This window comes from Triturus cristatus, chromosome 9 (assembly GCF_964204655.1).
Source record: "Triturus cristatus chromosome 9, aTriCri1.1, whole genome shotgun sequence".
NCBI lineage: Eukaryota > Metazoa > Chordata > Amphibia > Caudata > Salamandridae > Triturus > Triturus cristatus.
In genome coordinates, this window is record NC_140592.1 from 717,111,324 (window position 1) to 717,136,768 (window position 25,445).

The 25,445-nt window shown below is 46.2% G+C and overlaps 1 protein-coding gene across 3 annotated transcripts in view; it reads right to left on the bottom strand.

Moving 5' to 3' along the window:
* Positions 1–25,445, bottom strand: part of LGALS12 (galectin 12) — a 197,004-nt gene that overhangs the window by 47,045 nt on the left and 124,514 nt on the right. For all 3 annotated transcript variants that reach the window (XM_085625899.1, XM_085625900.1, XM_085625901.1), the window contains 2 exons: positions 17,429–17,467; positions 9,517–9,543 (listed from right to left, as the gene is read on the bottom strand). In XM_085625899.1, the coding sequence (XP_085482025.1) occupies positions 9,517–9,543; positions 17,429–17,467 (66 nt within the window). The remainder of the gene's footprint in view (positions 1–9,516; positions 9,544–17,428; positions 17,468–25,445) is intronic.

The window sequence follows — 25,445 nt, forward strand, 5'->3', positions numbered from 1 at the left end:
GGATTCTAATTCTAGTTTACCAGGGGGAGAGCCTCCAGATGCATAAGGGTCATCTTACTAGGCAGTTTAATGGCCAGGATATTCCTCCCTCTGCATTCGAGATGCCTGTAAAAGAACCAAAGTGGTAAAATGTCCATCTCTTGGCCCAACGTCTGATTTATTGGGTAGGGCCCCCAGCCAAGCAGCCGACTAGCTAAGATTGGAGATCTGCAATTTATAACAACACAGTCACCGGGAAGGGACTTGCATAGCGGGCCAACCCAACTAACTCGTCTCACAAATAAAATGTTGTGATAATTTGTGTTTGAAAAATATGTATTCTGTAAAAGCCAATGGCAGGCTTTATTCTTCAGCTGGGTATGTGATTCGGTTTGGTTTTCCTGCAGGGTAGGAACATTGGTGAGGATTGCCACATAGGGACAGCACTCTGGTGGGAGAGTCACCTTATCTCGATTATCTGATCCATTTTGTATGGGGCAGTAATGAGGGGGTTGGTTGGTTTGTACCTACACTATTCCAAATAGTGGTTTTGGGGGGAATTAGGCCTAGTTTTACTATGGGACATACATATTCTGCTCAAGTGTCTGGTATGAGCAGGCCCTTGGTGCTTCTGTGCTGTTACACTAGTAGTATTTTCACGAGTGCCATTGCTCACAGGGCAGGGTAGTTGCTCATTACGTGTTGCAGAACATCCCTGAACTAGGTTTGCGCTTCCCCCATGATCAGATCCCCCATCCGTCGCTTTTGTTTTTGCCCCAACCCCTGATGATATATCAAATAACCGAAGAATGCATTAGTTCCACAGTAGACTCCAGTTTGTCAAGTTTGGCTAAAGTCTTGGTGATTGTGTCTTCTAGAAAGGACATAAGCGCCACAGTGAGTTGCGTGGAGATTGTCTCGGTGTGAGAGGGTAGTGACAAATTAGAGCCATTCATGGTGGGTAATCCTTGTAAAAGTTCTGCGAGGGGTTCTGGGCTTGAGGCCTGAAGCTTTTTCTTAGATCTGGTCCGTGTGCACCGTATGGGCTCCATATGATTTACCTTTTTTTCCTTTTGCCTACCATGTCGCTCGCAGGGGAAATTACAGGTGTTGAGCAGGGCTGGTGGGGTGGAGATGAAACCACTGAGCTGCTCGTGGGTGCATAAATATTTTGACCAATGTCAATCATTTGGACGGCCCGAACGTCAACCAAAGCCGGAGGGTCAATGATAAGACCAGCCGAACCTCCTTCCACAGATCGCCGTTCTGCAACCTCAATCTCCTTGTCAATAACTTTTGCAGCTCGGAGTAAAAAACAGTCAAGTGTGGAGTTAGACATAGTTTTTGGCGTGGCTGCCTTCCCCTCATTGATTTCAGGTTTACCGCCATACCAGTTTGGTTAAATCACAGATAATGTTCTTACTTGTACAGGAGCAGGCCAGTAATGAACAAGCAAGTGGCCTGTGTCCGCAAAGTGGGAACCAAGAGACCTGGCCCTGCCCGCCTCTTTCTGCCGCAGACTGGCCCGCCCTTGGCCCGGGCATGCCCGGGGAGCTTGCGGCCGCCTTTGTAGCACCTCCTGCCGCTTGTCGATGTGGGCAGCCGGGCGCCGCAGTTGCAGGCAATCTAGTCCTTGTGGTCCCCCCTGGGACCAGAATGGCACAATCGGGCAGGAGCACAAGCAGGGGACAGCAGTCAAAGGTGAGTGCAGCAACAGAAGAAAGTATAGAAAATAGCATTCTTATAGGAACAGCCAGGTTTTGTCGATACCAATGCAAATCTATGAGAATTCCTGACCGCGGTAGTGGTGGGCAACGGGTAGGTAGACAGTAGCAGGGGAGGGGAGAGCGAGAAGGAGGAGGAGGAGGATATGGGGTAAGACACTGAGCAGCAGCAGTGCTCATTGTCCCTGGGAAAGAGCAATATGGACGAAAAGGGTGACAGGCGAATTGACGATAACTGCAGCGCCAGGGATTGAGGAGAGATGGTCGTGTGTCAAAGGTAAAGAGAAAGGGCGTGGGGAGAGATAGCCAGAAAGAGAGAGACAGGTAATTGCAGGACATGGCAGCTCATCAAGAGCTAAATTTCAAATAACCCAATAAAAATAGTTGCATGACAGCAGTGGAAAGATACACTCAACCAATCAAAATACAGACTGAACTAAATACTCCAGTAGTGGGTCAAACAAAAGGAAAGGAATGAAAGTCCCTAATCCCAAGTTTTTCAGAATCGTGTGTGGTATTTTCTACATGTGGTAAATAGCATTACAACAGGGTGAGCTATTTACCACACAAAGTAAATACCTCCTATTCAGAGTTTTCAACATGAAAATGAACACGTAGAATTTTTTTAACACTAAATTCCTAACGTTTTGCCTTCCCCACTACCTCAGTTATTTTTCCGCTATTCTATTTTCGGTTTGACCTGCTGGAATGTGTCAGGGGCAAACTGCGATAATTATCACACTACTCGTAATTCGTAAATCCTGTTTGGACAGGTATCAGAATTCAGACCTTTAATCCATAATGTGCTCGATCCAAAGCCTGTTCCTTCCCAAAGGAACATTGCTTGATCTTTTATTAATCTATTTAGGAAGGTACTGGACTATAGTACAATATCAAAATATGGAGGTAAAAACAATACACATTGTTTCCGATGTGGCACGAGAAGACACTGACTAAACAGAGCACTGGGCACAAATTATGGTACTACACACTTCTGCTCACTTTAGAAGGACATCTAGTAGTGACATGAGGCACTTCACCATTGCTGCCGACTTCAGCAGGACATCTAGAATTTTAAAGCAACAATACAAATTTTACAATACCATTAATGAACAGCGTGTGCCATGCCCAATTCCAATTAAATGCAAGTACGTGCCCATCATAATTAGGGGGGGCATGTTCTCTTTTTCAAATTGTATTATTTTAATTCATCTAGCGTATGCTTACTAAGCATGTGTTGTATTGTGGATGAGTAATTGGGTGAATGGATAAATGAATCAGTGGTTAAATAAATTAATGCATGAGTGCCAGTATGACTGACAGAATTCATGTATAATTAAGTTCTGCTAACATACTGAGGGTATAAACTTGCCAGTAACTTAATTTACACTTTGTTATAGGCTAGACCTTTTGGCGTTACAAACACTTTTTGTCATAGTGGCAGGAGCCAGAAATATGCAGAAGGGAATTGTCAGCAAGGACCAGTGCTGTTGCCTGCAGCATCAGGTAATCTATAAAAGTGAGAGAACCGGCTTGCTACCCATTGGCACTGGGCCATGTAAGCCGCGGGCCATGGCCATCCCCGCTCCTGTTGACACCACAATTCTGAACAGCACCACATGCTATCTGCATATGCTCAACCTCGTGGAGATATTCTTCTAGAATTGTGCCCATCTTTTCACCAGACACAGATAGAGTTGCACTGGTACCAGGGGATCCTCTGTGGCCATACTGGCCATTCTGAGAATGTCCAAGAAGACTTTTTACTTTGGACTTCATTTAATGTTATTTCATCAACAGCAGTATTATACCCTTTAATGGGAGAAGGCCAACCCTGGGGACTTCGGGTGGGCAAAGCCGGTCAGATAGAAGAGAACATACTGCAAAAATGCAAGAAGACTTTGGACTAGTTTAGGCTCGCTCAGTGCCATAGGTTTTTGGGCGTTACTGACTGTACAGTGTCTTGTAATAGGAAGGTGGGATGCTTGGCACTTGTTCAATGGCTATAACCTACAGATGCTTGGACCCAGCACAGCATGTACCTGCTGCATGTCAGTCCTAACATAGTTGATGTTGGATGCTTGTGCCTTTGCAGTCTGCATTATCTTCAACAGCTAAAATGACTGCTTTTCTTATGGACTGAAACTGCTGCACAACTAGAAGGGACGCTTCATGAAAAGCATCTGTGACATTCCGCCAGGAACAGTAGTCCCATCTCCAGCATCAAAACTAGATCGAAAGCTAAAAGTGCAGTTTTTAAAGCACTATTTTCAAAGTATTTCAAACAAAAGGTGGGTTTGGTTATGGATGCAGCACAAGACATGTGTTCTGCACTGTCCACTCGCATCTTTGAAAGGCTAATCTTGTGAGAATAAATGACAAATCAATGCAAGGAGATAGCACAAATGTTAAATTGATTCTAGTGTACCATGGGTGTGCAATTGAACACTAGCATCACTTTTTTCAGGACAGTAGGCTTTAAAGACTATTCATAAAAATTAAACAAACAACTTAGTGCTTGCACACACAGCAAGCTTCAAAATATACGACTGCAAGGACCTCACATGCGATGGTTGCATCTTGAATGGATGTCGCCTGTCCTTCTCTTTTAAAGTAAACTTTACAAATGTTCTTTCCAAAATGACTAACAAAATGGTTGAAACATAAAACCGCTCTTTCGCCCTCAAGTACTTAACCATTGAGCTTTTAATTGTAAAATGGTTTAGAATTCATAAATCCTTGATTCTTAACTCCATCAGCGCTCATATAAATTCAAACAACTTCTGTGAAATTATGATGGTTCATGCACTAAATTGTTGTGGCAATGTTAACACCCTGCAATGCTGGAGTGCATAAATTCCGAAAAATACATTCAAAATTGGTAAAGAAAGTAATACGAACAAGCCTAACAAAAGCTAAAGGGTCCTCTCTATTCTAAAAAAAAGAAATAACACAAACGGTTCATGGTTGTGTAAAAGGATTGTGTGTACGCAGGCTTCACACAAAGGATAACGCATATGAGAATGTTCAAGCCTGCCTAGAATAATCTCCACTCATATACAACTAGCACGGTGCCTCATGAGCTATTTAAATTGAAAATGGAATGCTTCCACATGTATTGTTAGTATAAATAAGGCTGTTGTGACCAGGCGTGTGTTCCGGTACGCACCTTAGTGCATTTGTTTGCTTGCACACATTCTTTTATATGTATGCATGTGTCTTTCATTTGGATGACCATAATCTGTGCAAGCTTATTCAATGGACATGAAGTTGAACCCGAGACCTTGAACGTAGCATTCGTTATGTTAGGAAATTTTTAAAGCGCACGTTTACCCAAGGGTGTCTTGGCGCTATCTAAGCAAAGAGAAAGCTAGAACAAAGTGCTTCAGTTATTAAGTAGCCAAGTCTTGATCTCCTTCCTGAATGCCAACAAAGAAGGAATGGCTCTGATGTGCGACGGCAAGCTATTCCGTAACTTGTCTGTAACATAGTTGATGCTCCTGCCACCCCAGTTTGCTTTTTTTTTATTTTAGGAACAGCTGGGCTATAGGAGTCGGCAGAGTGGACATCTCTGTTGGGGATGTACCATTTGAATGCTGACCTGAGAAATTCCAGACCCCTGTTACGCAGTCCTTTATGTGCAAGGCATAAGGCTTTAAATTTTGCCCGGCTGAGGATAGGAAGCCAGTGACGTTTATGAAGTCCCTGGGAGATAGTGTGATACTTAGAAAGCTTACATTACTGGGATAAACTTACTAACTGTACCTTCCCAAGGGATGACCATGATGCTCCCTCTGCCAATCAATCTGGGCTCCTCTAGATCTAGAGGCCATTCCTTTCCACAGGAGCTGTTAAACCTGTCACCCTTAGGGTGGTCTTCCTCCAAACCTTTTGCCTATTTGTCTCCAATTGTTGCTGAAATTCGGTTTTGTTGGCCTTAGGACTCACATTGCAACTGCTAACCAGTGATCAACTGCTTGTGCTCACTCCCCTAAACATGGTTTGATTGACATACACCTGATTGGCATAATTACTTATAAGTCCCTGGAAGAGTGGTAAATTATATACTCAGGGACTGTAAATTGAATGCTGCCAGTGGGCCTGCAGCACTTATTGTCGCACCCACTTAAGTGGCACCCTAAAACATGCCCCAGGCCTGCCATTGCAGCTTGAAGACAGTGTTACACTGCCATGTCGACTTGGCATTTGAACCTCCTTGCCAAGCCTTAAACTCTCCTTTTATTACACACAAGTCACCCCTAAGGGAAGCCCTAAGTAGCCAGACATTCTGTTTTCATAATTTATTGGTTATCACAGGATAACATTGGAGATTCCTTAATACATTTAAAAAGCTGTAATTTCTAAGTGGGGGCAGGTTATATCTCATGTTTGGAATCTATCAAATTATAATGATACACCCTCTTAATGGTAAAGGTTGACTTTATTACAATTTTGAAATGCCAGTTGGCATTTTCCTTCCCAAGGCTATTTGAGGATGCCACCTGTATCAGGTCACATGACTGGGTGTAGCTGACAGACTTTGTGAATGCCTCCCAGATAGCCACACAATAGAGGCATTAGGTGTGCCTCAATGGGCCAACTGCTGGCAGGATGGGGGTGCTGAGCACATCCCCACTTACACCAGAGTAGCCGGTGCTCTGCCTTCACACAAATGGCCTAACAACCCTGTATAGTCACTGCAGCCAGCCAGGGTAGGGTTGTCAGGAAATTCAATACACTTCAAACAACCTTTTCTGAAGCTTCTCCCACCTTCCAGAAAATGGGCATCATGGAATACAGATAGGGCCTTCAGACCTGCTCTTCAGTTCACTATTGGAAGTATGGAAGGCAGAGGATTGTCTGGTGCTTTGACCAGCTCTGCACTCTGCCAGACTGCTGCTGTACATGGAAGAACTGGTTTGCTGCCTGGAGCCTGCCTTGAACCTTCAGAGGCCAGCCCTCATCTTTATCTTCACCCTCACCCAGAATTGTCAGAAGTGACTCCAGGAGCTAGTTTACTGGGCTGGCCTCCCATTCAGAGCTAGAAAGTACAAAATAGGCCCTTGGGTCTCAGTACAGAAGAAAGAGTGCTGGGGTGTCCCTTTTACAGGATGGTTTCCATCACCCACCCGAAGGTGGCATGCTTCATCATAGAGTAACCCCCTCGTGTTGTGAACCTAGTCGCAAAGCGGTCTACAACCCTCTCTCTAAGAGGGACGCGCTCATGGAGGTTTTAGTTGTAAGAAAAGAGGTATACTAAAGCTGTAGGGCTCACACTCCAGTCAACCAACAACCCAGTTTCTCACAGAAGCACTGCCTGACCTTTTGTTAAACGATTTTACTAAAGTACTGGCCAGAATACATTACACACAACTTATTTTCCTTGCAAGATTTGTTTTCTTGGTGCAGAGTTGTCTTTAACATTTTACAAAATGGAGATAAAAGGAGAGTATATTGTTAATTATTCTGATGTGGCACGGGGAGATGTCGGACTACACAGGGCATTGTGAAAAAACATTGCTACCATGCCATTATGCTGACTTTAGAAAGATATCTCTACGCCGGTACAACAGCCAAGCTTCAGAAAAGACTTCAGCGTATCCAGAACGCCTCCGCCCGTCTCATCCTGGACGCCCCCAGACGCAGCCACATCTCGAGCCACCTGAGAGACGTGCACTGGCTCTCTGTCAACAAGAGGATCACGTTCAGACTCCTCACCCACGCACACAAATCCCTCCACGACCTGGGCCCAAGGTACCTCAATAACCGCCTGACCTTCTACACGCCCACCCGACAGCTACGATCCGCGAACCTCGCCCTCGCCGTCGTCCCTCGCATCCAGAGAGCCACCGCCGGAGGAAGATCCTTCTCCTACCTGGCGGCTAAGACATGGAACTCCCTGCCCGTCCACCTGCGGCTGACCCAGGACCACCTCGCCTTCAGGAAACAGCTCAAGACCTTGCTGTTCGAGCAGTAGCAGACCCCCTCCCCCAAGCGCCTTGAGACCCTTCCGGGTGAGTAGTGCGCGATATAAATTCCATGATTGATTGATTGATATCTAGTAATGACCTGCAGTACTACAATTTAAACTTACTTCAGAGGGACATCTAGCAATAACCTGAGGTACTACTTGCTTACTCCCGACTTCAGATTGCTACCTAGCAACGATCTGAAGTAATCCACCCTTTTGGCTGGCTTCAAAAGGATATAGAACAGCAATGTGAGGCACTGAACCATCCACTGGCTTTACTGGACCGCTAGCAATGACACAGTAATAAGCTTCAAGCTCATTTCAGAGACACACATACTAATGACCTATAGAACATCACCCTTGTGCGGTTAGCAGCACAAGGAGGAAAGAGCAGATAAACACATCAGGAAGGATGGAGACGTCTAATGTCATCAGCATAAATGCAGCCCGGCTACATGCAGAGCAGTATCCTTGTGTGTAATACTGCGCTGTCAAATTAAAAGATCTGGTGTTCTAACTGCTTTGTCAAATTAAGTGCCGATTGGCCTGCAAGTGGAGGTTGGCCCCGGCTTTACCCTCTCCTACTGCATGAGGGAAGAATGCCCAGCACCCGGCCAGGTTGGTTACAAAGCATGGCAATAGGCAGCCATGCACAGCAGGGGATGACAAAACAAATGATTTCAGAAAAAATAAAAAAAACACTTCTAAATTTACTGACAAATTGTTAAAAATTGAGCTATGCTTCAGGCTTAAATATGTAAAACCAGTGAAATGTGTCAGTTCTGGTGAACAATGCATGCAAAGTATGATATAACTCACTTTGTCCGTCAAGCTATCTGCACCACAACCAATGGCAAAAGAACAAAAGACAGACCATCTAGAGAATAACATGGAGGTGGGGGTCTGAATTGTGGCATGCAATGTGCATTGCTAACAGTAACTGGGTTAATTTTAGTGGATTTGTATCACAAACTTAACTCAGTTGTTAGCTGTGTATTTTCACTGAGATATAGAATATATATATATGTATATATATATATACATACATACACACACACACACACACAAACGTACTCCACTACTGCTTGCCAGAATCGCCACAAAGACTGGAGCACGGACCACAGTTCAGTGCAAGTAATTTTCTTTATTTCTCGGTTACCACACGTCAGCCATTACGGGTTTCAGCCCCCCGAAGGGCCTTGATCATATATATATATATATATATATATATATATATAAAATCCATGTAAGATTGGTGTAACCTGTCTGAATCCATCCATGCACCCTCAACTAGTTGATTCACAATCTCAATGTACTTATCCAACCAGTTATCAATTTGTTAATTCACTTGGACTGTACTCACTTCAAGTAATCAGACCGTAAAACCACACACACACACACACACACACACACACACACACGCACACACACGTTCACAAATTAATGAAGAATCACTTTCATCACTTATAAAACATTTGGCTCGATTTGCGTTGCCAGTGCTTCTTGGTTTGGGAAGATTGGCCTGAGAAAGACACCTAAACATGGTGTGGAGTGCACCGAGTGTAAACCAATCTTGACCAACAGGAACATAATGTCTCACCTCCGGGATGGGCATTTCCATGTTCCCGATTTGTAATGAAAGCAGACATACTTTCAAACAAATAACAGAATGCCCGCCCAAGAACACAAGCAAAGCTGCATTCAAAATCTTTTTAATACTTGTTAAGTGAAAACCTTCCAAGACAGATACCTGGTAGTAATAGTCTGCTCCTACTGCAGCTAGTAGACATTTGCAGTTTCAAAAGCACTGAGGGGAGGACAACGGAGAAGTAGATCACTCACCAGTGACTTGCTGTTGAAAAGAAATGGCTATGGAAAATAGAAAAAAATAAAAATGTTTTAGGCAGAAAATTAAAAAGTGTTGGAATTATAGGTTTGCAATATTACGGTAGACCTTCACAGAAGGCACTCCATAATCTGAAATGTGTAAAGTCACCAATAAAAGTTCTCATAGGTGCCCAACTGAAACAAATTTAAACAGCCATTTTATTCAGGGTCTTACAGGGTGCAGGCATTACCCCGGGGGCACTTCACATAGTAACTGTAATAAATATTTAGCGCGCATGATTACAGAGTACACACAAGTATATTTACACAGCTTAAGAAAATATCAATACTGAAGCAGACGAGAGTGCATGATAATGTGAGTCTTTAGTTAATTCCTGAAGTGCTGCAGAGAGAGCATGTTTAAGGAACAGCTCCTTCCACCGTCCTGGGACTCAGTAAGAGAAGACCGATTCAAGTGAGGCCACTGTGAGCTGAACCTGCACCCTTCAATGTACACAAATGGATCGGTGGGTTAACAGTGCTTAATTTGTGCCGGTGTTTGCTGGGGCTTGGCACTGGCACGCATTTCTTAACACAGGCACATTTTTATGACATTCCCCACAATGGCAGCACAGTCGGTCTAATTTTAAACAGAGCATATCAGTAGCAACTTAATTCAATATACATATAAAAAAAAATCATAATACTAGCGCACCCTCGCTATTGTTACAGCTGTGGGTGACTTGGAAAAGAACAACTGTCACCTTTGTAAGTGTGTTGGTTTGCAGGTATTGTTGCCACTGGCATTTCACAGCACTGGCAGAGACAGTGGATGGAGACAGCTGTAGTTTGAAAAATATCTTGGACTCTGGCACTTGTATTTTTTTTATCATTAACAAATTAAGCACCGATGCATCCATGATATCACCCTTACTGGCCCAGGTCTGGAGAGGTGACACCCATTCTCTTCATAGGGTGTCCAGATTGGGATTTCTAAAATTCCTACGGATGCTCTGCCTCCAGTTTTGCTATTGGAATTAAGAAATGTAGATGAGAGCATCTCATTTTGTTTTTAGGTCGAGCCTGAGCAGTGCATGCTCTGCATGCTGTAATCGAGTATAGACTTTCAAGCCCCACCCACATTTTTCATTGGCTTGTCATTGTCCTTTGTAAATGCTGGCTTCTGATTCCTTAATAGGCTTGTTAGTCCCTCCTTAGTACCACCTTGTCTTCATTTGTAACCTCCCATGAAGACTGGCCCATTACAGTATGTCTTATTTCGTCTGTAAGCATAATTTTCTTTACAAGTTTCTCCTGCTGGAGGCATGTAGGCACAACATACTTTCATGCAACATTCAGCATGCCACACTTTCATGTTATAAGCAGCCCGGGACAATGGCGGCCACTTCTTTGAAATTAAATAGGTCTTGCAATTTGAAGAGTTTGAGGTTATTGGCATTGTAAATGACAATGCCTTTTATTTATGTGTTAATTATCAAAACAGATACAAAAAAGGTATGGTCATTTACAATGCCAATAGCTTCAACTCTCGCAAATGCGAGACCTATTGCATAGCAAATGCTTGTTTTAATAATGGAAAGATGAATCTAAAGAGAAAAATCATCATAACATTTATATATCAATCCAGGTCATCAAATCAGATTGAAATGTTATTAGCAAACCACACAACGGCTTTGTTATATACCAGGCATTGAGACCAAAGACATATAGGAGAGTATCCCAGGCACAAAATGAACAAGCCAGGCCCCTCCAGCAACCCAAACCTCTTCAACACCAAAGGGGAAGCATGCAGCACTCCCCCCGGCACACAAGAGTATATTTAGGGCATGGAACCGTTGCCATGTGACCTGTTGGTCACCACCCAGAGTTTCATCATGACCCAGTGCTAGCAGAAATATCGAGAGATTAAGGAAGTTTACGAGCCATCCCCGGTCACTGGACTCGTATACTCTTAATGGTGTCCCGTTCATCCCTATGCTGACCTCAAATACCGCACTAGAGTATCGCGTGCCTCCATGGATTCTATGTCAGGACCGGAGGCTTCGGATTATGCTTATCTCTCTTCGCTTTATTATTTATCCAAAACAACAGCAGCCAGAGAGATTTGTGAATGTCAAAGTAAAACCATACAAAAAACTACAACTCCCTACAACCAGGGAGATAACCTAGTAATTAGTCCATCAACTATCTCTGTGACACTGTCTCAAAGTCCTCTGTCAGCTCTCTCTCCCCCTCTTTCTTCGCTGCTGCGCAGCCAGTTAAGTGCTCTTGTTTATTTCCGGTATTAACGAGTGATTATTTGTATTTATTTCAGGTTAATTACGCGTTTCACGTTATATTTGTGGGCTCTCAGAGACATTTCCTAACACGTTGTCAGGTTTGATCAATTTCAGAGCCCTCTCCGGCCGCGGGAGCGTTCTCGCTCCTTACGCGGCCGGCTCCCCTGTTGTTGCGGCATTGTTATGCGCCGCTAGGGGCGCTTGACCGCCTTGTCGTTCTCGCGTCGCGTCTCCTCAGAGGAGGAGCGCGAAGCGAGACCAACGGTCACAGCCATCCCCTGCTGCCTCACCTTGACGTCCGCATCGCGGATTGTATGCTTTTCCCGCATTAATTAATTACTACGCCCCAGTGGGGGTCTGTATTGCGGATTTATCCGCGTTGAACGCGCTGAATACCCAGCGCTGTAAGCACCTGCTAAACACCACACATCTCGCGGAGGGTGTTATTTTTAGATTCTGGGCATTTTTCTCCAAATTTATTTGGCTTAAATAAATATTCACAACGCGGTAGGGAGGCAGCCACCCGGTCAGGTTCTTTCGGAGGGTTTTTTTCCGCGTTGAGGGTCTGGTGCAGCCCTATTGTAACCCTCTGGGCTACCCTATCTTGCAGCCTTTGGACTGCGCTTAATCCTTTATCCTGCTAAGTTTGTAAGGGTTACGTACTTACCTTTAGAGCATGGCCACTCAGTCTGAATACTATGAAGAGGAGGTGCAGGAATACTTACCTTATAGCGACGACTTCTTTGACGCGGTTGATGATTCAATCTACTGGGTGGTTAATGAAGTAGTGGGTCCGATGGAGCAGCGTCTCTCGGACAGGATAGTCCAAGAATGCAATAGATTAGCGTCGGCACGTGGCAGTGTAGCGCAGACCCCTGGGCAGGTTCCCGATGGGACCCCTCCCCCCCCCTAAAAAGCAACGCCCTGATGGAGTAGATGCGGACGCCTTTGCACGCCTTAAGACGGCGTTTCTAGCAAAGACGGCGCCGGTGGCCCCCCTTCTCCCAACGACCGATCCACTTCAGGATACCCCAGAACCCCCATCCCCGGCGACAGATGACACTCAAGGGGATACAGATGATGAGGCGGGTTCTTCCCGTCCTTGGCGACCGGCCTCGGCGTCCACTTCGGCGGCGCTTGAGGAAGATGCAGATATGCTAAACCCAGATGAGATAATGCATCCCCGGTCTTCCGCTTGGGTCCCAGGGGATAAAGTTGTTAGGTTCCTTGCCAACCGTTTGCGTAAGCCACTGGAAAAAGAGGCACGGAGTTGTTTGAGGGCGGAATGCCCGCGTCCCTCCTTGCCAGACAAAATCGCGCTTACGCCGGAATTAGATTCCGAAATGGCTACGTTCCTGGCAAAATTTGTAAAGGATCCCCGTAAGGGTATCGACAGATCTTGGCGGTCTTGTCAAGATAAACTCCTTGATGCCGTCGGTCCTATGGCAAAAATCCTGGACATGGCGGAGGAGGCTAAAGTAACGGGCTCAACTATTTCGCCGGAAGTCTTGTCGAATTGGGCCCAACGAGCCATAATATTTTTAAGCAATGCAAATTGTGCTCTTTCAACGGAGCGTCGCCGCTCTTTGTTGATTAAGTTGGACCCCAAACTTGGGGATTTAGCTTCCTCAGAGGCAGGAGCGGTTGCTCAAGGGGGCCTGTTTGGAGAACCTTTCGTGAAGGAACTGGGGAAGTTTGTCTCTACATTTACCTCCTTAGACAAGGCCCAGTCGGGTATTAAGAAGGTGTTTACCCAGCGGGTTTTCCGCGGGGCCGGTCGAGGCAGGGGCCGCTCGTCCGGCCGCGGATTCCAGCAAAATCCTCAAAGGGGACAAGGCTCTGGCCGTGGTCAATACAACTCCACTGCAAACTATACCAATTTCTATCCAACGCGAGGACAGCGTTTCAGGGGCCGTGGAGGATACAAATCCAATGCTGGAGGCGGAGCTTCTAACGGTAAGTGTCCTCCCCGCATGTCAGCTGAAGATAGGGGGACGATTGGCAAGCTTCACTCAGGCTTGGGAAGAACTAACGTCCGATGCATGGATCCGGCAGACAATTCGAGGCCTTCATGTGGAACTTCTGGGCAACCCTCATCAGGCCACGCGACCGTGTCCCTTGCAGTTCACCCTTCAGGATGCACGGTTGATCGACGAGGAGGTCGCCGAATTGCTTTGCAAAGGCGCAATTTGTCGCACAACTTTGCATCCTCACGGTTTCCTCAGCAATATATTCCTTGTGGACAAAGCGGACGGAGGTCGTCATCCGGTAATCAACCTCAAGGACTTCAATGCATGGTTGGTGTACCGCCATTTCAAAATGGAGGGAATCCACCTCTTAAGAGATCTCCTGCGCCCTTCCGATTGGATGGCGCGTCTAGATTTAAAAGACGCTTACCTTGTGGTTCCCGTGCATCCGCCCCATCGACGATTCCTTCAGTTTCGCTGGGGGGGTTTGGTATACGAATTCACGGCCCTTCCATTCGGGCTTTCCTCGGCACCTTGGTGTTTCACCAAGCTGCTTCGTCCCGTGGTAGAGTTTCTCCGGGCGCGGGGTATACGCATGATCGTCTATTTGGACGACATCTTTCTGATGGCTCAGTCTCCCCAACTCCTGGTGACGCAGCTCCAACAAACAGTTTCCCTGCTCCAAGGCCTGGGGTTTGTTATCAACACAAAGAAATCGATACTTCACCCCTCTCAGGCAGTCACCTTCCTGGGGTTTGTGGTGGACTCCGTTCAAGCGACTCTGAGTCTTCCGTCTCGCAAGATGGCGAAAATTCGACACGAACTACGCCGTACGGTGTCCAAGCCCACCATTTCCTTGCGTCAGCTCGCCAGGATCGTAGGCCTCTTGTCCTCGATCCAAGCGATTTTTCCGGGCCCCTTGCACTATCGCGCTCTACAGCGTCAAAAGGCCTACCACCTCCGACGGGGTCACTCTTACGATTATGTGGTGCCCCTGTCGGCGGAAGCCAAAGAGGAGATCCTCTGGTGGCTCAATCATATGGAGGCATGGAACGGTCGGGCGATTTTCGGATCCGTTCCAGACTTGGTCATCGAGTCCGACGCCAGCAAATTGGGGTGGGGCGCTCGATGCGGAGATTTTTCCACCGGAGGTGTTTGGTCAGCAAACGAGCGGGATTTTCACATCAATTGCTTGGAACTGCTCGCTGGCTCTTTCGCGGTGCGTTGTTGGACCAAGGACAGGGTGCAGTCTTGTGTCCTCCTGAAGATGGACAACATTTCCGCGGTCCATTATGTCAATCGATTAGGGGGTCCCCGTTCTCGGGCGCTGGCCAATCTGGCAAAGGATTTTTGGAGCTACTGCCTCGAACATCATATTTCGGTGACGGCGGAATATCTCCCGGGCCAGCACAATCAAGTAGCGGATTGGCACTCTCGTCATCTCTACGACTCCAGCCTTTGGAAGCTGGATGTTCCGATCTTCCAGTGGTTGTACAACCTCTGGGGTCCGTTCTCAGCGGATCTTTTTGCCTCACGTCTGGACAATCAAGTGCCCAGGTTCTTCAGTTGGAGACCGGATCCACTGGCTCTTGCCACGGATGCCTTCCTCCAGGATTGGAGTCAGGAGAACGGATATGCGTTTCCACCGTTCGATGATCATGAGGACAACGGCCCAGATCCGGCGTCAATGTGCGCAGGTGGTCCTGATAACCCCCCTTTGGAGGTCTCAAGTCTGGTTTCCAGTTCTTCTGGAACTTTCCTGGGATTCTCCAATCCTACTCCCCCTATATCCTCAACTTCTTCAGAATCCGGAAGGGAACCCTCATCACCTGATCTCTCGGGGGACACTCCGACTCATGGCGTGGCGTCTTTCAGGCGACGATGGTCGTTGCCGGGACTTTCGGGTCAGGCTGAGGCCCTCCTGTCAAAGGCATGGGCGGACAGTACCACAAAACGTTATAGATCCTCGTGGTCACGTTGGGTTCGTTGGTGTCTTCGACGACGTCTGGATCCCGTGGTCGCAGGAATCGTTCCTCTCTTAAATTTTTTCGCCGATTTGGCGTCGGAGGGTTTGGCTTATCGCTCCATTAATGCTATCAGATCGGCGATTTCCGCCGGCCACGAGCCTCTAAACGGAGCACCTGTCGGAGAACATCCAATGGTCTGCAGACTTCTGCGGGGCGTGCGATTGTCGCTGCCCCCGGAGCCTCGCTACTCCGTCCTTTGGGACGTTAACAGGGTACTGAATTTGTTTCTTTCCTGGCAACCTAATCGGTATCTTTCTCTGAAAGAGTTGTCTTCTAAGCTTGCTATGCTTCTCTGCTTGATTTCCTGCAGGAGAGTTTCCGATGTTCGTGCGCTTGATGTGTCGGCGCGGGTTTTTTCCCCGGAAGGGGTAGTTTTTACGATTGGACGCAGAACCAAGTCCAACTCGCGAACAATAACATATCCGGCTTTCCGGGATTCTCCCAAACTTTGTGTGGTAGACTGTTTGAAGTCTTATGAGGATTTGACGCAGGAACTCCGCCCGCCAGGCGAACGACAACTCTTGATAGCTCTCAAGAAGCCACACAAAGCAGTCTCTTCTCCCACCATTGCTAGGTGGGTGCGTTGGGTTATGCAAGAGGCTGGCATTGATACTAAACAGTTTGGTGCCCATTCAGCCAGGGGCGCTATGGCCTCGAAGGCTTTCGCGCTCGGAGCGCGTTTGGAGGATTTAATGCGTGCAGCGGACTGGTCGTCCGACTCCACCTTTAAGAGGTTTTATTTTAAGCCGATTCTTAACGTGGCACAGTTAGTGGCAAGTAAGGTTTGAACTAGCATAATCCGAAGCCTCCGGTCCTGACAAAGAATCGGAATTTGCCTAGTGCTATGACGGTAAGTTCCAATTCTATTAAGGACACGGAGGCGAGGATTATCCCGCCCGGGGCACCCTTGGTGCGAACCCCCCCCGTATAGGGGTAAGTAAGTTTTTTTCCTGGATGTTTGACAGAAATGCTTGCTTTGCTTGCTGTATTTGGTTCTATGACCGTTGCTTGCGCTCCGGATGGTTCGTTCAGTTCTCACCTCCCTGTTTGGCTTCTTTCAGGAAATGATGGATCCAAACAAGACCAATGAGGAAGTGGTGTGACTTGCGCGAAGTAAGAGGAGGAGAGAGAGCTGACAGAGGACTTTGAGACAGTGTCACAGAGATAGTTGATGGACTAATTACTAGGTTATCTCCCTGGTTGTAGGGAGTTGTAGTTTTTTGTATGGTTTTACTTTGACATTCGCAAATCTCTCTGGCTGCTGTTGTTTTGGATAAATAATAAAGCGAAGAGAGATAAGCATAATCCTCGCCTCCGTGTCCTTAATAGAATTGGAACTTACCGTCATAGCACTAGGCAAATTCCGATTCTTGTTCACTTGCAGTCACGGGCCCACGATGGCTCATTCACTCCTAGTCAGTGGCCCTGGGCATTTGAAAAATGGCCCCGTTCAATTCCAGTCACACTTAAATGGCGCTCCTGATTCCACAGACATTCCACGCTGACTCAAGCCCACCCGCTGAAAATGATACATCCTTCCCTAACAATTCGCTTCCACTGCTCGTTTCACGAAAAGCGTAAATGCTCCTGATTCTAACAATGGCCGCGTTATAGTTTCTGAGCCATAGCTTACCTGGCAGATGGGATACTCGGTTTTGTCCGCTGTATAAGGCTAAATGCAGGGAGAGAAAAAGGTTTCACATTAACAAGGTTGTAGGGATGCATCGTTTAGAAAAACAATAAAAGCCAATAGTGCTTAGGAGGACTCCACAAAAGGGAGCTGAAACAACAGTGATCCGAGACGCTGTGATCTGGTGATAAGCTCACCTGAGGACCAACAACTAGACACCTTTCCATCTGTCAGAAGTCACAGCAATCCCCTCGCAGCCCTCCACCCCCAAAGCTACATACAGACCTCAACCAGCCCTATGCTCCGCCTTCGATTTAACAAACCTGGGCGAGCCTTCCCTGCAGAAGCAGGTGGTCAGTACCACTCTGTCTGGAATAGGAGGGCCCTCTTCATTTATTAGCCCTTTAGAATGTGATTTAAGGCAATACCACAGATCGGTTTACTTTTACGTTGAGATTTTGACTGCTGGAAGCATCCGAAATCTCCAGGTGAAACTAAGGAGAAATGAGAGCTCACCAGGGTAATCAGACACAGGAAATCCCTCAGTAATTGCTCATTTCTTACTGGACCAGCAGATGTTTTAAGAAATAACCCATCAGTTTTAAAGCACCCTCTGCAGAGTTCCTTATGTGTCGGATACGTTGCAGGAAACAATAAAAAAGTCAAGATAACCTTGGTGGTTAATGTTCCTGCTAAAGAGAGTGCCAGTTTTGACTCATCATAAAGTAGAACAGAGGATTAATATGCCTGCTGCAAAGAATGTGCACCATACAGATCCCAGAACTGTATTTTATGTGGATAGCTCAGTGGGTTACTGCTTTTGACACAGAGATCCTTTTGTTACTTGCAGTTCATATGTTACAATCCTAATGCAGTACAATGCAGCACAGTAACCTATGAACTATAATTTAAGAGCTGTATGCAACTATAAGGTATATGGGTTGGATTCTTATGTTTTGTCCTAGTCTAATGTTGCTAAGAAGTGTTATTTTGGATGGAAATACATTTTTATGAGTAAAGCCAATTCCATTCACAGTGGTACATTTTAAATCCCGAGTTTGTGCTACTCCAGTCCAAACACTATTAAAATATTCTGCCTACTTGTATGGATAATATGATTCCTACACCTTATAATCCCCATTGTTTTATGTAACATTTCATATAGACCGATTTACATACTTATGATTCATTGCCTCTGAATAATGTGTATATGATGTAAAGTTTTCTGGCACCCTACACTGGTATGAGTAACACTACAAAACACATGAAATGCATGTCAGAGAGGCACTATGGAGAGATGATTGGCACAGTTGGAAGATAACAGTCAGGCAATCTGCGGAGAAGGTCACTCAGGTCACCAAACAAGGTTGTTGCACCAGACGCCACCAGCGCTAAAGCCGGCCCGACCATCCGGGTCCTACTTGTAATCCAAGTAATTCTAACACAACACCCCCGCCTCAGAATTACTGGTACCCATCTCCCTCTAGCCCCATACCTGGAATGAGGGTCCAGAACAAGGGACTTAATAGAATGATTGAGCAGCGGTTAATCATCATCATCTGTACTACCAAAACGCAGTGCTGCGTTGTTTGGACTACTGCAAACTTTCAAAACCCCCGCAAATCCTTCCTCACAAACCCCTTCAGTACTATTTGCCAATTCATTGGAAAGCACTGGAGTGCGCTTCAACAGCGACTACAGTATGAACGCTGCAATCATTGCTGCCACATAAGGAGCATTTTTCCAACACGGATAACTGAGGGCAATTCTTTTTTTTTTCTTTCTATAAATTCTTTTTATTGAAATCAAGGTATGACATTTGAGAAAGGTTGTATACACATGCAATAGCAACAAATTTATGTTACAGGGGAGACACAGAGCAAAATAATTGCAAAACAATTCTATAGTAATCACATTTCTAACGTGTTCAGCCCCCGTGCAAAGGTTCCTTCCCTCGTCAACGGAAGCTCGCATATCCCTCCCCCATAGGTGTTCCACTTGTCCCAGACCTGCGTCCCCTTGGCAGGGCACCCCCTAGCTTCATATATGGTCTTTTCTGTGACAATGCACCAGTTCATATCTTTACCCTAATCACCTATGCGTGGCGGGATTCGAGACTTCCACAATCTAGCAATGTTCCGCTTTGCCACCATCAATCCCAAAGTTACCCATATTCGCTCCTTGGAGTTTAGGTCAGTCAGGCCCCAGGCATTTAAGATGGCCAGCTTTATATAACAATCAATCTTCTGCCCAAACACCCCTTCCACGAGTCTCACTACCGCCAACCAATACCTTTGGATAATCGTGCATTCCCATAGGATGTGGATAAAAGTACCCTCTTGCCCACATTGCCTAGGACAACCGTCATCTGAACTAAATCCCATTCGAACCAGTAAGGGACCAGACAGGTAGGATCTATGCAGGAGCTTTAGCTGTATTATGCGAAGCTTGGAGGAAATGGCCACCTCCCGAGGAGAGGCCACTGCTGCCAGCCACTCTTCGTCATCCAATCCAGCTAAGTCATGGTCCCATTTTTCCAGCAGCAGGACCAGGGGATCTGTTGTGGTGTTGATCAGCTTTTTGTAAATGAGTGATATGGCCTTCTCCGGCAGGTTACCATCTAGGACTCTATCCTTGAGTGGGGAGGACTCCGGGAGTGACTCTCCTCTGGGGAGTACAGCGAGCAAAGCATGCCTAATTTGCAGATACCTGTAGTAATCAGATCGTGCCAGTTCATTTTCCTGCTGCAGCTGGGTTAAAGGAATTATGTCGCCTGACTTCCACATGTCTCCCACTCTGGATATGCCTATAAGATCCCAACGATCAAAGCCCTTCGAGTGAATCAGCCTGCCCAATTGCTCACTGTGCCAGAGTGGTGTGGCTTGTGTGATCTTGCATTACCACCCCAAGCTTTTCATAGCTGCCTTCCACACTTGTCCCACATGTCCGGTTGGGCCGGTCACGGCTTGCTTCAACGAAAGCACGTATAGTGCCCCTTCAAAACTCTCCCGGCAGAAGCCAACTATTAATCTGTAAGGCAGGGTCACCCTGCGGTCTATACGTGCACAGGCTAATTGCTGCGAGGTGGCCCGCCCAATAATATTTCCTAATGTCCGGTAGGCCAATTCCCCCATAAAACCACCCCAGCGTGAGCTTATGCGTGGCAATCCAGGGGGGGGGGGGGGAGAGGGGGGGGGGGGGGGGGAGTGTTATCCTCCCAGAGCAGGTCCCGTAGGAGACAGTCAATTTCCTTGAAGTACTAGGATTTAACATAGTGTGGAGGGTTCTGCAAAGCGTATAGGAATCTAGGAAGGGACATCATCTTAAATAGGGCCGCTTGTCCCAGAAGGGACAGAGGGAGGGATTTCCAGTGCCGGATGTCAGACTTGAGACGTAACAGGGGCAGCAAGAGATTGTGCTCATAGAACCGGGACGAGTCCTTAGAGACCCAGATCCCCAGGTACCTGAAGACATCAGTACCCTCCACAAGCTGGAATCCTAGAGGGGGCGGAGGCATCACCCCATAGAGGACATAGAATACTGACTTGGTCCAGTTTATTTTGTAACCAGCGAATCTGCCAAACATCCGGAATATATTCAGGACCCTGTTTAGGGATGCAGCTGGTGATGCCAGGTAAAGTATGATATCGTCCGCATATAACGATATACGGTCTTCCCATCCAGAGGTCCACTTGAAGCTCCGGATAATGGGGTCTCTGTGGACCCACATTGCCAGTGGCTAGAGGATAAGGGCAAAGAGAAGCGGGGACAAGCGGCAACCCTGTCTGGTGCCCCTGCTGAGAATGAAGGTGGAAGATTTCCTGTTATTGAACACCATTTGGGCCAATGGCTGCTGGTAGAGGAGCCGAACCCATCCAATGAGAGAGGCAAGGACCTTTGGCAGGATTTTAGCGACGCCATTAAGCAACGAAACTGGTCTGTAGGAGGAGCGCTTGTTGCTCGGTTTGCCCTCCTTGTGGATAACGATCGTTGCAAGTCTCTGTGCAGCGGGTAGTAGCCCCACCTCTTTACTTTTGAGTAACATGTTGGTGAGATAGGGAGCGATCTTACCCGTGGTAAGTTTAAACAATTCGAAAGGCAAGCCGTTTGGGCCTGATGCTTTCCCTTCAAGCAAATCATGGATAGCTTCTTCAACCTCCGTGGCAGTGATGTCTAGATTGAGATCAAGCTGCTCGTCCTCGGTGAGCGATGGTAACAAAATATCACGCACAAAGGAGGTTGATTCCTCCTCTGTGTGTGGAGTTTGGGACTTTTAAATGGCCTGGTAGTACTGGCCGAAACTGAGGGCAATTCTTGTTTACTACAATTTCCAACCTACAGCATAGGACACCTTGTCGAAGCTGAATTGGACAAAATATATGCAGCATCAGCTAACATGAGTATGCTACCTGCACCTTTGGGTGCTTTGTCACTGGCCTCCAAAATATATCAACTGCCCATCACCCAAAAAACCCACCAAACAAAAACATTTCACTGGTATTGCTCCACAGTGCACAATGCTACATGCTCTAGAGCCACAGGCCAGGAATCCGATACTTTGTGGTGCAAGTACCTACCTCTTGGAATGACCTCCATAAAATGCATATTCACATTAGTACTCATCATTAAAACCATTCAAAACCCACCTAGTTACTATACACCATATATGATCCCCATTCTCCAAATAGGAGAGAAATCAAAATGCACCCACAAGTAATTTGGCTTATGCCTTACAAAAAGGTATCTTAACGCAGCCAAGGGAACTTGCAATGGAGTTCACTTTGGCCAACCTTAAAGTCAATTAACAGTAAACGTCCTCAACATGCCACCATAAATGTATCACATGTACACCACAAATGCTAACCTTGCTTAATTGCAATATGGAATAAGACAAAAGAACTCTGTGAAGCTTGAAAAAATTGCAAAGCTGGGTCTGGCATATTGTTTCTGGGACCTCCCTATGTTGTGTACAAAAAGCGATGGATGGAATGCTCGAATTAATCTCAGCCACTGGTAATTAATTGGGTCCCAAATATTAGGGTGAAACAACTGTTCTTAGGTTGCTTTAATTCAGGTTGGACTATTCCAACTGGAGCAGGGTCAAGACTCTTATTCATATGGGTGGGTTCAAACTGAGGTGGCATGCTGGGCGAAAAACGATGAATTGGGATGTGGACCAAGTGATTGCCAGTAGCTGAAATTGATTTAAGCATTCCATCCATTACCATATTGTTGTTGCAGTGGATGCCTCATGTCCTTCAGTAGCTGGCATCAACAAATTCACTGGAGGTGCTGTTACCAAGCCGTTGTGGATTAAAGCTTTGTTTTGCTGACAGGGATTTCACCCAAAGTGAACCTCCAATCTAAGTCAGGATGACTACTGCGACATTGCCCCAAACTATGAGATGACTGGTGCTGCAGGCCACATAATATAGTCAAGAGGCACAGGTGATTGCATTAATACCCACGTGAGAGAACAGTCTTCTGGCTCTCACTACCAAAGATTCATCAAGCACCTTGTCTATGCGGATGTGTGGGCTATGAGAGATACGCGTGTCTTGGGTGGTTGTATGCACACTTCACTATAACTGAGTAAACAGTTATGCGCCTGCGGGACAATGGGTGCACAACACATCGGTCCCTTTGAAGGTGGCTATTTGTCTATGTAGATGTGCTCCAGATTCACTCCTCAAATCGTATTTTTTATTGTTGGTGGAGGCACGCAAGTTCTTCCTTGAAACTGGGTATTCTTCTGCTCAGAACAGCTCACACCTCCATTCTTCCTATCTTGTTGGCAGTCAGTTTCTGGATCAAATTAACATCTTGACCAGTTTAAATTAGTCAGATCCCAGGGCTCATTGCAAAGTCGTCGTCAAGGAAAAACTTAATGAGAATAACATACCTCTCCGTAATTGGGAGAAAACTTTGAATTTGGGAAAAAAACCCGACCTTTGGTTGGTTTAGGCTTCCCGCAATGGGCCCCAAAGTAGGGTAATAACGGCCATCCTTAAGGCAGTCACTTTACATTGATCTCGATCATCAGATCCAAATACACCCAAGCTAGCTTCAGAGCCTGTGATAGGTTTCTGTCTCTTTATCAAGCTTCATTATGTTGTGTGTACTGTGAAAAATCAGCAATTGAACAACCATGCAGGAAGGGGACCACAGAAAGATACACACAAGACCCAGCTGTCTGATTGACTTGCATGGAAGTTGCATCAACCAATCGAAATAAACCAAGATGGACAACATACCTGGCACCCTCATGCTCTGTCCCTTTCCGCCTCCACACATTCTTTCAAGGGGAAGCACAACCGGAATTGGAATCCTGCCCCTTTTGTAACACACACATATGAACACAGTACCCTCTCATTTGCGCACCCAATCTTACAGGATGGGAGATCCAGGTGGGTCACAGATGAGAAGGCGTAAGTGATGAACCCCCGAGCTGCTGCAAGTGTCCATTGGCAATGTATGTGCTGAGCGGGTAGTAGTGCTGTGCGCTCGTGCCACAACACAAGAAAGGTTGTCTTCCTGCCCAGTTCGTAATTGTTTCTGTTTGTACTTTACTAGTGCAATTTCATAAAATGTGCATTCTCGGTGCCATTTATAGTAATCACAAAACGTCTATGGAGGGTAAGCTTGATGTGTGAGGATGCTGCTTGAATAAGTCACCTTGGTGATGTGTCAGGGTGGATACATATGGAAGTGTTTGAATATCTGAGCTTCAGGACTGCTGAACTTGCATGATTTGCTCAACAAGCCACAATCTTTCGACGGGCTGCGGGAATGTTTCTGTGAAAACCCACTTGTCAGCGGAACCTAGGTGCCAGATCAGCTAATTTTGACTAATGATCATCTATGCGCAAGCGGTGCCCATGTGTGATGGCCACTTGCATTATAGGTACCTTTGAACCAAAGCTGCATGTGTATTAGGCATGGCTACAAGGCAATATCGGCTTAATGTCCCAGAGGTTACAATGTGCCAGTGCTACTCAATATACCAGAGGTAACCAGGTGCACTATAAAGACAAATTTTAATTAAGGTGGGAGTTGGCATCCTCTCATTCGGATTTTATCTGAACGCTCTAGTTCTTTCAGCAAGAGTTCCTGACCATATTGCTAGACAGGAAGAGCGGATCTAAGAGGAACGCAGGCCATGCAGAGGAATGCATATGAGCTGTGCTCATTGACTAACAAGTTTTCAACTGAGACAAAGTTCTGAGTCACATGCCAGGATGTCAGCAGCTTCAACGGCCAGGATAGAAGAGGTGAAACGTGGCTGAACCATTTCATTCCCCTTCATCCTAATTGTTCGTAATGGGTTGCAAGGTGTACATTTGAGAATAGCAATTTAACTAGGATACAGTGCCAGTTTGGGTTTTGCGATGTCACACAAAATGTGATTTTGTGAATCGCAAGGTTTGCAATCACAATGATCATCAAGCCCTAGTGCACTCCAGGACCCCGGATAGAAACTACGAAGTCTTTAGTACAGGAAAGAGACTCACTCACACCTAACAAATCTATGGTGCTCTAACTTTTATTTCAAGGACTACATCAACCTAACTGCAGCATATTGAGACAGCAAACATTTTACACTGTGGGGAGTTGTAGGAAAATCAAGTTACTCGCAAAGCCCGAGGACCACAGACATTAGTCACCATCAAGTCACCTTTTCAGTCTTCATCTTATCTCTTGCAGTTAATGCAGAAAGCGCTCGAACAGAAGTCTCAAAGAAATTTCCAGGCAGAAAAGTTGGGAGTCCAGAAAGTTGTACGCTAACATCAATGATTTACTCAAAATGCCAAACCATTAAACCAGACACATTTTAATTGACATGGACTAAAAGGGCAGGGTAGCTGACATGCAGCCCCTTTTCTGTACTCAACTTCTCCCCTTCTCCCACTCTTAGTTTCTGTCCTAGGTAATTTGGTTTCTTTATGTGGAGCAACACCTGTGGTAGAGTAAAAGCTAACCGAATTGGATCCAAGCCTCTACCTACCATGACACTGAACAC